The 14,820-nt window shown below is 36.3% G+C and overlaps 1 protein-coding gene across 6 annotated transcripts in view; it reads left to right on the top strand.

Moving 5' to 3' along the window:
* Positions 1 to 13,856, top strand: part of NFXL1 (nuclear transcription factor, X-box binding like 1) — a 61,942-nt gene extending 48,086 nt beyond the window's left edge. For all 6 annotated transcript variants that reach the window (XM_061420088.1, XM_061420085.1, XM_061420086.1 and 3 more), the window contains exons 20-23: positions 5,179 to 5,283; positions 9,287 to 9,373; positions 10,190 to 10,243; positions 12,273 to 13,856. In XM_061420088.1, coding sequence (XP_061276072.1) covers positions 5,179 to 5,283; positions 9,287 to 9,373; positions 10,190 to 10,243; positions 12,273 to 12,446 — 420 coding nt within the window. In that variant the 3' untranslated portion in view covers positions 12,447 to 13,856. The remainder of the gene's footprint in view (positions 1 to 5,178; positions 5,284 to 9,286; positions 9,374 to 10,189; positions 10,244 to 12,272) is intronic.
* The last annotated feature ends 964 nt before the right edge of the window (positions 13,857 to 14,820 follow it).

Raw genomic sequence — 14,820 nt, 5'->3', positions numbered from 1 at the left:
TTCCCTTTACCATACTATAGATTTCCTATGGGCAGCGACTATGTCATATTTGTCTTTGTATCCAGTCCCTGGTTGTACTTACTAGGTAGCTGGTAAATGTCTAATGAGTGTGAGTGTAAGAGTGAACTGTGGGGATGGCATAAATGTGTTCTAGTTACATTGCTTCTCTGATATACACTCCATGTGTCTATTGGATTGTTCAGTTAAGTTTGAATTAAAGGAAATACATAAAGATTGTGTGAAGAACTGAACCTTTATTTAAACTGTGGGTCACATATACAATTCTGCTTTTAAAAATCATTTCTGAATTTGGGTTTATCATTCCCATGCAAGCTTTTCTGTTTTTTACTTAGACACATTATTGAATGTCTCTGTATATCAGATTGTTCATGTGTAAAATGGAGGCAGTAGCAATATTCATTTCAGAGTGCTGAATATTAAATGAATCCGTAACAGGTAAAGATCGTAATATACGGTAAATGCTATGGATGTTCCAGCCATGGTGATGATGATGTGGGTATTTATCCACAAATAATATTGGTATGCAAAGTTTCTTTAATTATTTTTAAGGAGCTTTTAAAATTATTGGGATTAAAATGGAACATTTTGAACTAGACAGTATTGCTTGTTGGTAAGCCATTTATTTTGACTTACCAAAGTGCTAGCAAATGATATTAAGGGCTGAGTAGAGTAGAGGAAAACCATCTCACTTTAAATGGGAAGGGTGTAGGATATCTCATCTTTAAATGAATACCAGGGTTGGATGTTTTTAAACAATGTCTTTTTTTTGCTGTGAAATCTGTAATGAAGATACAGTCATTGTATATATTTTACATTCTAAGTAATTTTCTTTGGGACTACTTTTTTGCCCTTTGAGAATATAATCTGGCTTTTGAGATAATACATGCCTGCACATCTAACAGGGAAACGGTTACGTGATTTGATTTTTTAAATAATGAAATGATTACACACTCAACAGTGCATAGAATGCACATGTACAGTATAAAAAATGGTTAAAAACTGAACATGGTATAACACTACCTAGGTCAAAAAATATAGCATCTTAGAAGTCTACCAAAGTTCCCTTTCTCTCCAGCACACTGAAGAGACAGAATAATGATCAGTAAGAGACCACACTATAGCCATGAGTCTATATAATTTCAAAAACATCTTCCCTTACTGATTCTGATATGTTTCCCTATTCACTTTCCACTTCAGAATCACTGATTTAAAGTAGAGTGCTTAATTACTTTCAGAGAAGATGACTGATGTAATTACATCCAAGATTAAGGAAAGAACAAGATGCTGTAAAGACATCTTTTGAAGGGAAAAAAGGATAGGTGGTGAGCTAATGCCAAGTGTTTGTCTTGTTTATGAAGACAGGCTAGAGGCACTGGCAGGAATGAGGTGAGAGAGAAGTGAGGAAGTCCCTGAAACAAATACTCTGAGACAGGTGTTTGATAGTGAATAAATATTGTGCTTGTTAAGTTGTGTTGAGGGCCTAGTATTAGGTGTAGAGAAAAACAAGACTGAAGTGGCCCAGGAATGCCTAGTGTGGATGGAACTCATTCTAGTAGGTAGCATTGCACTCTGCTAGGATTAGTGAAAATGCAGTGTGAATGATCCAAATTTAGTTTTGGTATTGTTAGGTAGTTAGAATAGGAAACAGGAGTCCAGAATGGCGGTGGCTAAAAGACAAGGAAGGGAAAAGCCCATGAAAATAGAACAATGGAAGGTCCAAGGACTGGAGTGAGGACCTCAGGTAGAACAAGCAGCACTCCTGGCTAGCCCAGTTTACATAGGGCAGGCCCAGGGGGGAAGAAAAGATATATAAAAAGAGGAGCCAAAGGGAAAGGGGTCTCTCTCTCTCTCTCTCTCTCCCCTGCGCGCTGGGACACTCTTCTTTTTGCATCTGTGGGTCGACATGTCCTCATGCCTCGAGAATGGATTTTCCTGCTATTTTCTAAGTAAAATAGAGCTGTAACACAGAGCTGTAACACTGATTTGTCTAAGAGCTATATCACAGTCTGTTCAAGACCTGAGAGCTATAACACGGTCTGCCCAAGACCCGGGAGCTGTGACTCACCGAGGGCTTTAATGTCCGTCACTCCAAATCTTTGTTGTGACGAGACAGAACCGAGGAGCATACACTCGCCTGACGGTATGAATGTCTCAGCTAAAAATTTAAAAATTTGAAAGCTGGTTGCATACTCTAGAGAGACTAAACACAATGGAAAAGGATTCTGAATTTCTTAAAATGGGTGGTAGAGTCAGGAATTTGAAAGATCAGTCTGGTGAATCATAAAGACTAGAATTCAGAGAATTTAGATATTTATTGAGGTGTCCACTATCTGTAAATATCTTTGTTAATGAATATGAGAGACAAAAAGAAATATAAAACCACTGCTCTTAACTAATTTGTAATAACAACCTTTATTGTGATAGCTAAATATATTAAGCCCATGTAATCATCACAGCAGCTTTATAAAGTTTTATTACTCTTCCCATTTTTAGATGTGAAGCACAGAAAAGTCAGGTGACTTAACCAAGGTCCCATAGTTAGTCAACAGGGCATCTGGGATTCAGTTGTAGGCAGTATGATTTTGAAATTTAACCCTTAGCCAGTGGATATCTTTTATATTCTGGTTGGAGAGACAGAAAAATATGAAGTGGTTTTAAAAATGTTTTTTAAGTTGAAAATAATACAGGCATTGTCACAACAGTTTAGAAATAGATTATTATTTTTCAAATGTAAGCAAACTCATGCCATGATTAATGATGATTTAAGCTGTATTTTCAAGTTTGTATAAGATTTGAATAGAAAAAAGAAGAGAACCCTTTGATTTGAAAGCTTGATTAAGATAAGAAAATAGTATATAAAGTCAAGGAGCACATAGACATCACAGCAATTACTGAATTAGTTTGGCTACCTATTTCGTATGTTTTAATTCAGAGTGGCAAGCCTTTTAGAGTAAAAGGCTAAGCAGTTGTATTACAATACAGTGGCTTAAGGACAAGGAAATTTTCTTTCTCACATAACAATGAAAGGGAATATAGATGTGTCACTGTGCTCCACGGGACCCAAGTTAGCAGGGCAGCTCTGTTCTCTTTGACTCATGGGATCCTCGTTGCCCTCAGTTCAGTTCAGTCACTCAGTCATGTCCGACTCTTTGCAGCCCCATGAATTGCAGCATGCCAGGCCTACCTGTCCATCACCAACTCCCGGAGTTCACCCAAACTCATGTCTATCGAGTCGGTGATGCCATCCTGCCATCTCATCCTCCGTCGTCCCCTTCTCCTCCTGCCCCCAGTCCCTCCCAGCATCAGAGTCTTTTCCAATGAGTCAACTCTTTGCATGAGGTGGCCAAAGTATTGGAGTTTCAGCTTTAGCATCAGTCCTTCGAATGAACACCCAGGACTGCTCTCCTTTAGAATGGACTGGTTGGATGTCCTTGCAGTCCAAGGGACTCTCAAGAGTCTTCTCCAACACCACAGTTCAAAAGCATCAATTCTTCAGCGCTCAGCCTTCTTCACAGTCCAACTTTCACATCTATACATGACTACTGGAAAAACTGTAGCCTTGACTAGACGGACCTTTTTTGGCAAAGTAATGTCTCTGCTTTTGAGTATGCTGTCTAGGTTGGTCATAACTTTCCTTCCAAGGAGTAAGCGTCTTTTAATTTCATGGCTGCAATCACCATCTGCAGTGATTTTGGAGCCCAGAAAAATAAAGTCTGACACTGTTTCCACTGTTTCCCCATCTATTTCCCGTGAAGGGATGGGACCAGATGCCACGATCTTCGTTTTCTGAATGTTGAGCTTTAAGCCAACTTTTTCACTCTCCTCTTTCACTTTCATCAAGAGGCTTTTTAGTTCCTCTTCATTTTCTGCCATAAGGGTGGTGTCATCTGCATATCTGAGGTTATTGATATTTCTCCCGGCAATCTTGATTCCAGCTTGTGCTTCTTCCAGCCCAGCGTTTCTCATGATGTACTCTGCATATAAGTTAAATAAGCAGGGTGACAATATACAGCCTTGACGTACTCCTTTTCCTATTTGGAACCAGCCTGTTGTTCCATGTCCAGTTCTAACTGTTGCTTCCTGACCTGCATACAGGTTTCTCAAGAGGCAGGTCAGATGGTCTGGTATTCCCATCTCTTTCAGAACTTTCCACAAGTTTATTGTGATCCACACAGTTAAAGGCTTTGGCATAATCAATAAAGCAGAAATAGATGTTTTTCTGGAACTCTCTTGCTTTTTCCATGATACAGTGGATGTTGGCAATTTGATCTCTGGTTCCTCTGCCTTTTCTAAAACCAGCTTGAACATCTGGAAGTTCACAGTTCATGTATTGCTGAAGCCTGGCTTGGAGGATTTTGAGCATTACCTTAGTAGCATGTGAGATGGGTGCAATTGTGCGGTAGTTTGAGCATTCTTTGGCATTGCCCTTCTTTGGGATTGGAATGAAAACTGACCTTTTCCAGTCCTGTGGCCACTGCTGAGTTTTCCAAATTTGCTGGCATATTGAGTGCAGCACTTTCATAGCATCATCTTCCAGGATTTGAAATAGCTCACCTGGAATTCCATCACCTCCACTAGCTTTGTTCGTAGTGATGCTTTCTAAGGCCCACTTGACTTCACATTCCAGGATTTCTGGCTCTAAGTGAGTGATCACACCATCTTGATTATTTTGGTCTTGAAGATCTTTTTTGTACAGTTCTGTGTATTCTTGCCACCTCTTCTTAATATCTTCTGCTTCTGTTTGTTAGGTCCATATCATTTCTGTCCTTTATCGAGCCCATTTTTGCATGAAAATATCGTTGCTCTAGATATCCTCATTTCCAGCATACTGGGAAGGGAAGAGCATGGACCTGTGTTCTTAAAAGCTTTAAGGCATGGAGGTGCACTTGATTACATTCCATTGGCCAGAGCTTAGTCACAGGGCTCTAACTTACCAAGATGTAAGGTGTACTCTTGGAGTGGAACCAGGGAGAACATTGAACATTTCTGGGAATTAAGATTATTTATATCTAAAAGAAAAAAATGAAAAACTTAGCCAGTTGTCCAAGATTTATCGACCCTATTGTAATGGACTTTTTCTTAAAATAGTTGTTGGGGGAAAGGGGAAGTAGAGTATGACTATAAATATGTAATTGTTTTATTTTGGTTTTATTTTAGCTTCCTTGTGGTCATAGATGCAAAGAAATGTGTCATCCTGGTGAATGTCCCTTTAATTGCAACCAAAAGGTGAAACTTAGATGTCCTTGTAAAAGAATAAAAAAGGTAAATATTTTAAGTTCTTAAAAATTCTTTTCTATGTACATTTTTGTTGGTTTTCTTTTTTTTGGTGGGGAGAGTGTGTTTTGGTAGTTCTTTGACTTTAATTTTTTGCCTTTTAATTTTAAGCTCTTATTTCTTAGAGTTTTTTCATTATTGGCCTATCTATTTCTGTAAATGCTTAATTTAAAAATCAGCATTGTTTGGCAGCTTAGTTTTCTGCAATTTAATAGTTAAAGAGGATTATTTTATATTGGAACTGAGTTCAGTGCTGTTTTTTGGACAGAATCCGTGTTCTAGATTTGAGGTCTCCACATAAGTGACAGTGTGAGTAATGAAGTGAGTTTCATGATTTAAGAAATGGTCTGGAATGAACCTTTGTTGCTCTTACTTACTAAAGTTTTTTATAATCAGTATTCTGTTGTGAAAATGTTACCTTAAAAAGACCTCACGTACTCAGCCTTATAAAATTATAAAGTAACATTCAAACTTGGAGAGAGTTAATTTTAAGATAAAGTTATGGTTGAAATGAAAAAAAAAAAAGATAAAGTTATGGTAATGGAGGAGTGAAAGGGCAAAAGCTAATGGTTGGAAAGCTCAGTGATAGCAAACTACACACCGTTTGGCAAAACTTAGAAAGGACTCAGGTCAGTTGTCCTTTTCCTTGACTTCCCTGTTTACACTGTGGACTCTTACGAAGATTTCTTTACTTCTGATTTTCCCTTTCTCAGTTATAGTTGTAACTCCCTTGTTTTCTTCACATTATTATGGTTGTTCGCTAAAGCTATTCTTTCAGTTTACTCATTTACTCATCTATTCAGCAAATATTTATTGAAAATCTTTTGCTTTTATTGAGGACCTTTGCATTTCTTCTGCTTTTACAGCTCCAACTATCATTTCCTGGGAAGGTTAATTTCTGAATTTAAATTTATAGGCCTAAGTTTTTCTGGAGTTGGATCCCTAAGTTTTTGGTTTTTAAATGGATCACCTCTATATGAAAATCAATACTCAGTCAAATCACTTTTAATCTGAAATGTTTCTCAGGTTTTCCCTCAAACCTCATCTTACTATCCAAGTACAATTTGCCACCCCTTAGAACTGGCAACAGCTTATTCTTAGACTTTGAAAACAGCTTCATAACGGATTTCCATGCCTCTAGTCATAATATTTCCAATCCAAGTTCTTCACTGTTTCTTAAAAATAAGCATTTTATAAGGTATACAAATACAGAATTATGACATAGGAGGGGACTCTATCTTTGCCTGCTTGTTTAGTCATATCCCCTGTTAGTCCTTTCTGTGATTTGTTTCTTAAGTGCACTGACACATTAGCTATATTCCGCTTTAATATGTGATACTATTTATGTTCCTTCTGTATAGAATATATATTTTTTTCCCTTTACTGTCCCATTTGTAGAATCCTGTTTATGCTTACTAGCATAAATGCAAGCATTTCTTGGTTTGGGAAGGTTTTCTTTCCTTCTGAAAGGACTTAGGTGCTCCTTCCTCTTGACTTCCTTTATACTTTGTACTAGGTTCATGACCAAGAGCTTTGTGATTATAGGGATGTGTGTAACCTTGTTTACATAGACTTACTGAAAGGAATAAAAGAGATAATGCTTATATAGCATTTAGCACCATGACTACTCTATGTTTAATAAATAGCAGCTGCTATGATTATTATTATCAGTTTAGCATTTACCATATTAATTTTTTCCTTATTGTATCCCCTGTTCCTAATGCAGTGCTTGGTATGTAATAGGTACTCTATAAGTACCTTTTGAATGAGAAAAGATATGGTGATCTTTCTTCCAGACTGATAGACTTAATAGCCACTAACATGCAGCATTTATTTTTGTCTCTAATGTTTGTCCATGTTATTTTTCCTTTGGACTATTGTTGGACGACAAGACTCTGTTTATCACCAACCTCAGCCAGAATTCTCTGCTATAAAGTCCTTTCATTGAAGTGTATGTCCTTTGCTCAGGATTTGATGATCTCATTTCCTTACCCTGGTAGATTTGAACTAAAAAACTAGTGTGGTGAGGGTGTGGTGAGAAAGGAGCAACTTGGTACCAATAGGTACCCTTACAGCAAAAATGACATCTGGCAGCAAGAAATATGGAATGAATAAAAGGCAGACAGAAGATCTACAGAAGCAGAGTTTAGACTATTTAAAATAAAGACCACTTATTTTATTACAGTTCAGTTCAGTCGCTCAGTCGTGTCTGATTCTTTGCGACCCCATAAACCACAGCATGCCAGGCCTCCCAGTCCATCACCAACTCCCGGAGTTTACCCAAACTAATGGCCATTGAGTCAGTGATGCCATCCAACCATCTAAACCTCTATCGTCCCCTTCTCCTCCTGTCCTCAATCTTTCGGAACATCAGGGTCTTCACATCACAGTGAGTCAGCTCTTCACATCAGATGGCCAAAATATTGGAGTTTCAGCTTCAACATCAGTTCTTCCAATGAACACCCAGGACTGCTCTCCTTTATGATGGACTGGTTGGATCTCCTTGCAGTTCAAGGGACTCTCAAGAGTCTTCTCCAACCCACAGTTCAAAAGCATCAATTCTTCGGTGCTCAGCTTTCTTTATAGTCCAACTCTCACATCCATACATGACCACTGGAAAAACCATAGCCTTGACTAGATGGACCTTTGTTGACAAAGTAATGTCTCTGCTTTTGAATATGCTGTCTAGGTTGGTCATAACTTTCCTTCCAAGGAGTAAGCGTCTTTTAATTTCATGGCTGCAGTCACCATCTGCAGTGATTTTGGAGCCCAGAAAAATGAAGTCACCCACTGTTTCCCCATCTATTTGCCATGAAGTGATGGGCCCAGATGCCATGATCTTCGTTTTCTGAATGTTGAGCTTTAAGCCAACTTTTTCACTCTCTCTCACTTTCATCAAGAGGCTCTTTAGTTCTTCTTCACTTTTCTGCCATAAGGGTGGTGTCATCTGCATATCTGAGGTTATTGATATTTCTCCCGGCAATCTTGATTCCAGCTTGTGCTTCCTCCAGCTCAGCGTTTCTCATGATGTACTCTGCATATAAGTTAAATAAGCAGGGTGACAGTATACAGCCTTGACGTACTCCTTTTCCTATTTGGAACCACTCTGTTGTTCCATGTCCAGTTCTAACTGTTGCTTCCTGACCTGCATACAGGTTTCTCAAGAGGCAGGTCAGGTGGTCTGGTATTCCCATCTCTTTCAGAATTTTCCAGTTTACTGTGATTCGCACAGTCAAAGGCTTTGGCATAATCAATAAAGCAGAAATAGATGTTTTTCTGGAACTCTCTTGCTTTTTCCATGATCCAGTGGATGTTGACAATTTGATCTCTGGTTCCTCTGCCTTTTCTAAAACCAGCTTGAATATCTGGAAGTTCACGGTTCATGTATTGCTGAAGCCTGGCTTGGAGAATTTTAACCATTACTTGACTAGTGCACAAATTGGTTATAGTCTTGATGTCACCTCATCAATAAAACTGTATTTTTTATTATTTCATTAAGGAGTCAGTGAGGTACAGAAAGTTTAGAATGATTTTCACCTCAGATTTTTTTAAAAAGATAAATGGTTGAGAGAAAAACTTGTAGTTCTCCAAAAGACTCTCTAGAGCTACACTGTGGTGATAGCCACTAGCCACTTATGGCTATTTAAATTAGAATTTTAATGAATCAACATTAAATAATATGTGACATGACATTCAGTTCCTTGATTTCAGTACACTTTGAGTACTCAGGCACCACCTGTGGGAATCGCTACCCCTGTGAGTATAGAACATTTCCATTGCCTCGGCTAGCTGTGTTGGATGGCACTACTCTAACACCTCCCTGGAGGCTTCAGAAGAGTAATAGGAAGCGATAAAGAGAAATGAAGAATAAAAATGAAATAATAGGCATAATCTTAAGCTGCTAGATAAATTTTGCTTTTTTATGGCATGCAGTTACTACAACTTTGAGGGACATCTTTTGAAGTAAAAATTTTAAAAATTTTATTTGTAGGAAGTGCAGTGCAACAAAGTACGTGAAAATCAGATTTCCATAGAATGTGACACAACATGCAAAGAAATGAAGCAGAAAGCATCTGAGGTAATGTCACGTTAAATGTCATTTTTAATGTGTTAGTGACCTTTCCTTATTTATTTTGTACATTAAATTTAGATGCTTATTATGAAGAACTTGAAATCTCATCCTTTTTTGTTTTTGTGATAAAAACCTAGTGTGTAGGCCTTTTTAAAACTCTCAGATGTGCTGGTGTGTGCTAGATATAATCTTTATTGTCTGGGATGTACTAGATTTTCCCATACTCTGTACCAGTGAGTGGATGTACTCTGGAACATAGTTACTCATCTTAATGTTAGTTTAAGCTTCCTGAAAATTATGTTAAAGTAATACAAAAATAAAATTTTAGGATTCTTTGCTGTTTGGGTTACTTTAAGTGTCACTATTTCCCTCCATTAACCCAATCAGTGCATAAACTTTTGGTTTTGTTTGAAACGAAGGATTCCCCTCCAGAGAGGGCGTTTTAGGAAAATGGTCAATTTCATCCCTAGGCAAACAGTAATATTTAATAATTGATCATAATCTTAATGTGGTAACTTAAGAGTAAAAGTCCAGTTTTAAAAGTGTTTCAGTTTACAGTGATGTAACTCTGTGTATTATGATCTAGTATCTTATAGTTGTTCAGCTGAATAAGATATAACACTCTACTTCCGCTCACACCCTGTTAGATAGTACCCTAGTAACACTTCTCAGTGTATAACATTTATGGTTCTTTAAATAATTTTCAGTATGAAGCTCTCAGAAGTTGTTATAGGTTAGTGGAGCCTGGAAGGAAAGATGTTAAAATTCTGTATAAAACTTGGTGATTGCAATGTTAATTTAGTTTTAAATGTCTATAAACAGTTAAAAGAAGCAGAAGCCAAAGCTGCCCTTGAAGAGGAAAAACGAAGACAACAGGTAACAGAAAACACCCAAACTTAGGTCTTTTTGCATAATTGTTAGTTTTTATGCAAATACAAGATACGTGGAAACATATAACATATAAACTAGGTCAGCTCAATTCTGGACTGAAACTATAGTTCCTTGTAAAACAAAAATTATCCGTTTGTTTCAGTCCAGGTATCCTGAACCTCTGAAGGAAGCATGGGACCTTGTATGTGCCCAGATATTCTGTGTATTTTGTGTATTCCCAATTACTTCCTTGTTGATTTCATCCATTCTCCAGAGATAATGCCTCTTTTGGTTTGAGTGACGGGGGGTCAGGACATGGCAGCATCCGTTTTAAGGCATCCCCTGGAGTGCACGTCTTCACTCATGTTACTGAGTTGTAGGTTGTCTGTGACAGACAAGTGCTGTTTACTAACCAATGCATTTGTTTTAATAATACACCTTCTTATTTCCCCATTAGACTCTTGAATGCCTTCAAGAATTCTTAAATTTTTATGTGCATTCAAGATAAAATGTGTTACCTAGATAACAAGTATATTCTTGTACCTCCTGTTTGCTCAAATACTATATTTATTGATCATATATTCCAAAGAGTGGCTTAACTTTCTAATAGTGACATACAATTTTTTGTCAGTTTGCATTTTGAGATACTTCAGTGCTTAGCAAGTAGTATACATTGTATGTAAACTACCACCATTATGAATGAAGAAACTGAAATTTCCATGTCTTGAGAGAGGGCATTAAAAATAACTCATGTAGCAAGGTGGGATAAAATAACCTCTCGTGTTTTATGTTCTGTAAAGTTGATTTGCCTAATATCAAAAAATAAATTATCAGAGCTAATGCAATAAAACATGGGTTGACGGGAATCCTGGAGATTATTATTAATAGTCCGGAGTGTCCCTTCTTCTCCTTTTTATAAGCCATTATGGAGAGAAATCTTAAATATAGTCTCTATTTACTGCCTTTTAAACAGTGTATAGAACATAATTTAAACCACTTTTGAAAACTGCGAGTCATCATTTATGCATCAGTTATTTTACTGTGTCAGTGCTTCTCAAGTTTGACTGCTTTTAATATATTTTGACCTTTTGCTGTATATCACAGCTACTTGAGAATATTTTGATATTTTGGTTCATTGAAGAATGTCACTTTGTGTTAAATTAAGTATTGAATATATGTTAGGTCTTCAGATGCAGTTTATGAGAAAAGTTATGAATATGTTAACTGAAGTTTCTGTTTCCTTCTTTTAAATGAACATATATAGATTTTCATGAATATTACATATATGTTAATAAGTACCAGGCTTTAGTTAATAACAGTGCAGTGTATAATATTATATTGTCATGCATTAAAGCTTAATAAGTAAGTTCTTTACAATAGACTAAAAATCTGCACTTTATAATGAGTGTCATCTAGGTATCCTTTTTTTAAAGTTATTTTTTAGAATGAATTTTATGTAATTCTACTTTCTAAAGGAGTCATTTTGGTTTAAAGTATGAAACATTTTTCCCCTGAAGAATTTTTACTCTGTTTTTAAATGTATTTGATTGAGAGGAATCAATTTCTAGCAGCTTTTTCTATTCACTCACTTGAATGTCTTCCATACAAGTCGTTAATATTTGTTACCAGCATTGTGTAAAACTAGAATTAGAGGTATCTTTATCCTAATGGGTTGTCTGTTTGCACTAGCTGGAAGCTCTGTATTATAGAGCCCCATTAACTACAGATTAATGGTGCTATATAAAACTAATGTCTATATTTTAAATCAGATGTTTCTGTATTTAGTATCAAAAGCAGGCCATCAGTCTGAAATAGTCTCTTTCACCACTCTCTAGTTCCAGTTCTTCTTACCTCAACTCTGAATTTGTTGAATAAGGTCAGTAGTGGAAAGATAGTATTTTAAAAAAATCAAATCTGTATATTAATTATATACCATTACTATTAAAACATTTCCCCAATTTATTTTTGTCTGAGTGGAGAAATTCAAGTCAGTGTGTGTATTGAATTTAATAAAAATGATACTGTTTTGATTTAGGCTGAACTGGAAGCTTTTGAAAACAGACTGAAGGGTCGTCGGAAGAAGAACAGGAAGAGAGATGAAGTGGCAGTTGAGCTAACCCTATGGCAGAAATATAAATATTACCTCTTTCCACTGTGTGCAATTGTGGTAGTAGTGTTTGCATGGTACATAGCCAATGCTGTGGATTAAAAAATGTTTGACTTGTTAATATACCTCAGATTAGATTTAGATAAGTTGTTAAATTTGGAATATTAGAAAGCAGATGCTGTAGAACACAATATATATTCACATTCATCTCTGTATTCTCTTTGAACTCTTGTTAGAAGGATAGAATGTTAAGCTTTACCTTAAGTAACATCCTAAAAGTGGCACTATAACAGTATTTAATAGTAAAAGCATGACTGAAATTGTAAAATATTTCATAAGATGTGGATAGTGGCAAGGCAACATGTCAGTTGTTTGTTGTGCTTCCTTGTATTAACATACCTATTTCATTTACTGTTTCAAGCCATCTTTTTCTTTTTTGGCAAAATTAAGATGAAACTGAGCCATATGTGTAATTAGAGGAATATTTCACAATGTTGTGGTTACTTATTAAAAGGTACTTTTCCTGATCATGTAACTTTGTACTTTTTAAAAAATATATATTCTCTAAAGGGCCTCTTAAATTATAACATGAAGCTATATAATTAGACTCTAGAAGTTGGTTTATTAATGAGGAATTTTTATCAGTTATTACAATTTTATGTAGTATATTCCTCAGAAGAAAATGTAATTGTTTTAAAAAAATGCTAGGCTAGATTCCTTACATGTGGTTATTTCTCATGTAAGAAGCTCCTATCTGAAGTTGGCATGTTCTGTAAAACTTTTATGTGTTTTTCTCAAAGTAATAATAAAAGAAAAACTAGTATTTATGAGCAAAATATGCTGAGCACAGGCTTATAAGCTTTATGTATGTTATTCTCATTTCTTCTTACCACAGTCCTATTGGTAGATTTTTTTTTTTCAGCTGGAAATAATCAATTCTTATGAAAACAAGCTAATAGAGAAGTATCAATAAGCTGAATCTCTTTGAATTATAAGTCATTTTAAATGGTTTTGATATTTAATTTTTGTACGATTAATGTTTTCATTAAAATTTTTCATACCAAATTTTTAATGTAGAATATTTACTATTTAAAGCATTCAGGAGCCTATAATTTTATCAATATATAAAACTCTTGCTTGTTACAAAACATAGTAATCGACAGGTACTAAAAAGTGGTAGAAGTACTAAGAAGGATTTTAAAATTTTGCTTCCTTTAACTCAGTTTGTTTAATGTTGCGTTCCTGAGTCAAGTATTAGCTGGTGTCTAAAGTGGGAAGGCAGTCATTCCTTTCTTTATTGTATTTTTGTTTTAATTTTAGATTTCTTTTTTATCTTTCCCAATGTTAGAGTTACTGGTTGGTGTCTTAGAAGCTCTAATTCAGAGCTCTTACATTCAAGTCATTACCTTACTCTAATCTAAAATGAATATTAATTAAATGATTAGGTGTCCACATTGGAAGCTCTTTTCATGTATTTCAAGATCTTGGCCTAATAAACAGACCTGAAGATTAGTTTACGTCTGTTTGCTGGGTTTCTGTTCTTGCTAAGTTTTCTTTCCAAGTTTTGCAGAAGAATTTAGTGAGCAGAAGAAGACAGTGAATAACACAGTTTGCTGTTTTTTATTTGATTGGCTAGTAGCTCAGAGCTTAATTAGCCCAGAGTCACACAGCTGTGCATTCATTTATTCAATCAACAGATGCTTTTACTGTGTGATGGGTACTTTTTAGGTACTGGAAATAATGGTGGTCCTTTCAGGGACCTGCTAAAGAGTAGAAGAAAGCAGGCAGGAAATAGATACACAATAAAATGAACGTGATTTCATGTATGGTAAGTGGTGTTAAAAAAATGAGAGAAATGTTACAGAAAGTGATGGGGTTGGGGGAGCGTGGGGAGCGTGTAAAGGCACTAACTACTTAAATTGAAAAAGCCCCTCTGAGGTGGGGACATTTGAGTTGTGACCTGAATGACCTTCAGTTGATGTTCTGAGGGAAGAGTCTGTGAGTGAGAGAAAGCAGCAAGAAGAAAGTCTTTAAGTTGGGAGATGCTTGGCCTGGCTGAGGAATAGGTGGAAGAGCCAGTGTGTCTGGAGCTTAGTGAGTGACAGGGAAAGAGGATCCAGGGCCAGTTCCTAGCAGGGTTGATAGACCGTGGTATGGAATTGGAGTTTATTTCTAGTTGCAGTGGGCAGCCATTGGAGGTTTTAAGTGGGGAATAATTATTTGTTAATTCAGACTTAAATTGAAGAAAGTAGGGAAAACCACTAGACCATTCAGGTATAACCTAAATCAAATTCCTTATGATTATACAGTAGAAGTGAGGAATAGATTTAAGGGACTAGATCTGATAGACAGAGTGCCTGATGAACTATGGACAGAGGTTCATGACATTGTACAGCAGGCAGGGATCAAGACCATCCCTGTGGAAAAGAAATGCAAAAAAGCAAAATGGCTGTCTGGGGAGGCCTTACAAATAGCT

This window comes from Bos javanicus, chromosome 6, assembly GCF_032452875.1.
Source record: "Bos javanicus breed banteng chromosome 6, ARS-OSU_banteng_1.0, whole genome shotgun sequence".
In the NCBI taxonomy this organism is placed as follows: domain Eukaryota; kingdom Metazoa; phylum Chordata; class Mammalia; order Artiodactyla; family Bovidae; genus Bos; species Bos javanicus.
This window is presented reverse-complemented; position numbering and strand designations above follow the sequence as displayed.